Raw genomic sequence first — 2,500 nt, forward strand, 5'->3', positions numbered from 1 at the left:
TCATGTCCCGAGCAGACATAGTGGAGGATAGAGAGGCTACCATGGCGAGATTTCTTAACGGTTTGAGACCTGAGATCGCCGAGTTGGTGGAACTGTAAAACTACGTGGATATGTCTGAGTTGATTGATAAGGCATCCAAGATTGAGCGGAGGCTTAAGAGGGGGGTAACCCTCGCAACCCTAGCTTTTCGGCCACGCCACTTTGGAGGGCCAATCCGACATTTGAGCGGGAACGACCCAATGCAAGGGTGTCTAAGTTTACTCCTAAATCCGAGCCACCCAAGCAGGCACCAAAGGCAACCACCAAGCCTCCATTCCACTCCTCCAAGCCACGAGGTCGTGACAAGTGCTTCAAATGCCAAGGATTTGGGTACATTGCTTCTCAGTGTCCTAATAGGCGTACCATGATTGTCCTACTGAGCGGCGATGTCGTATCTGACGACGAGGACGAGTTCGCCGAGATGCCTCCATTGATTGATGACGGTGAAGATTCAGAGGTCGAAATTAAGGCCACTAGTGAGCAAGTAGGCGTTGCTCTAGTAGCCCGTCAAGCTCTCACGATTCAAGTCAAGAAAATGGATGAGGCCCAACGTGACAACATTTTCTACATGCGATGTCACGTCAAGGGAAGAGTGTGAAGCCTCATCATTGACGCGGGTAGTTGTACCAACGTGGCGAGCACTCTCATGGTTGACCATCTCTCATTGCCAACGTTAAGACATCCCAGTCCATACCGCTTGCAATGGCTCAATGAGAGTGGCGATATCAAAGTCACCAAGCAAGTGGTGGTGTCTTTCCGGATCGAAAAATATGAGGACGAGATCCTTTGCAACGTCGTTCCCATGCAAGCTTCGCACATATTGTTTGGACGGCCATGGCAATATGACAAGAAGACTACTCATGATGGCTTTACCAACAAGTATTCCTTCTTGCACCACAACAAGAAGATGACACTTGTTCCTCTCACACCTGAGCAGGTGCATGAAGACCAACTGCGATTGCAACAGGAGCATGAACTAGAGCTGGCTAAGAAGTCAACCGACTCCAAGGCAATCATTAAGGCACCGGTCGAGAGGACATCTACCCCTGGAACATCTGGTCGAGTGGAGAAACCGCCTAGCTTGCTTGCCAAGAACAGGAAAGTTCGCAAATTACTTTTGTCCAAGCAAGTTGTCTATGTTTTATATTGCAAAGAGGTGATTTTACTTTCTCATGAGGCACTCAATGACTTACCTCCTGAAATCTTTTCTTTGTTGCAGGAATTTGAAGACGTTTTCCCAAACGAGATCCCAAGTGGACTTCCACCACTCAGAGGGATCGAGCACCAGATCGATTTCATTCCTGGAGCATCCTTGCCTAACAGACCGGCCTACAAGATAGGTCCTGAGGAGACTAAGGAGATCCAATGGCAAGTAGATGAACTCTTAGAGAAGGGTTGGGCTCGAGAGAGCATGAGCCCATGTGCAGTTTCAGCTATCCTAGTTCCTAAGAAAGAAGGCACTTAGAGGATATGTGTAGACTGTCGCGCTGTCAACGCCATCACAGTTAAGTATCGTCACCCTATACCTCGCTTAGATGATATGATTGACGAATTGTATGGTACAGTCATTTTCACCAAGATTGATCTTAAGAGTGGCTACCATCAAATCCGAATAAAGGAGAGGGACGAGTGGAAGACAGCATTCAAGACTAAATATGGTCTGTATGAGTGGTTAGTTATGCCTTTTGGTTTGACCAACGCTCCTAGTACATTTATGCGCCTTATGAATCATGTGTTTTGCCCATTCTTAGGTAAATTTGTTGTTGTTTATTTTGACGACATTCTGATATATAGCAAGAGTCCTGAGGAACATGTAGCACATGTACGAGCTGTTCTTGATGTATTGCGCAGGGAGAGGTTATTCGCTAACCTTAGCAAATGTACTTTCTGCACTAATGAGCTTGTTTTCCTTGGTTATAAGGTTAGTGCACGGGGCATTAGAGTGGACGAGAGCAAAGTCTAGGCCATCAATGAGTGGCCCGTGCCCAAGACCATGAGTGAAGTTCGGAGTTTCCACGGCCTTGCGAGTTTCTATCACCGGTTCGTGAAGAATTTCAACACTATTGCTGCCCCTCTAACTGCCATTATCAAGAAGGATGTGAAGTTCGAGTGGGGGGAAACTCAAGTGAAGGCGTTCCAACTCCTTAAGCACAAACTTACACATGCACCTTTATTGTCATTACCTAGTTTTGATAAAACTTTTGAAGTTGAATGTGACGCTTCTGGTGTAGGAATTGGGGCCGTGTTGATCCAAGAGGGGAGGCCGATCACGTACTTTAACGAGAAGTTGAATGGTGCTGCCTTGAACTACTCCACCTACGATAAGGAGCTCTATGCATTGATTCGTGCACTGGAGAAATGGCAACATTACCTGCGGCCAAAGGAGTTCGTCATCCATACTGACCACGAGGCTTTAAAGCATCTCAAGTCTCAACACAAGTTGAGTAAGAGACACGTACGG

At 46.9% G+C, this 2,500-nt stretch overlaps 1 protein-coding gene across 1 annotated transcript; it reads left to right on the forward strand.

Annotated features, from left to right (window-relative positions):
* Window positions 1–685: 685 nt before the first annotated feature.
* LOC113766358 lies at window positions 686–2,002 on the forward strand. Its single transcript, XM_027310558.1, has 3 exons — window positions 686–1,496; window positions 1,605–1,697; window positions 1,791–2,002. Exons 1-3 carry the CDS (start codon window positions 686–688, stop codon window positions 2,000–2,002), a joined length of 1,116 nt encoding a protein of 371 aa, XP_027166359.1.
* Window positions 2,003–2,500: the final 498 nt, after the last annotated feature.

Source organism: Coffea eugenioides, chromosome 3 (genome assembly GCF_003713205.1).
Source record: "Coffea eugenioides isolate CCC68of chromosome 3, Ceug_1.0, whole genome shotgun sequence".
Taxonomy (NCBI): domain Eukaryota; kingdom Viridiplantae; phylum Streptophyta; class Magnoliopsida; order Gentianales; family Rubiaceae; genus Coffea; species Coffea eugenioides.

Coding starts and splice junctions, on each gene's coding strand:
- LOC113766358 (XM_027310558.1), top strand. CDS start 686: ATGGTTGACCATCTCTCATTGCCAACGTTAAGACATCCCAGTCCATAC. Junction 1,497..1,604: donor CCTAGTTCCTAAGAAAGAAG/GCACTTAGAGGA, acceptor TGTATGGTACAG/TCATTTTCACCAAGATTGAT. Junction 1,698..1,790: donor AGCATTCAAGACTAAATATG/GTCTGTATGAGT, acceptor GCCCATTCTTAG/GTAAATTTGTTGTTGTTTAT.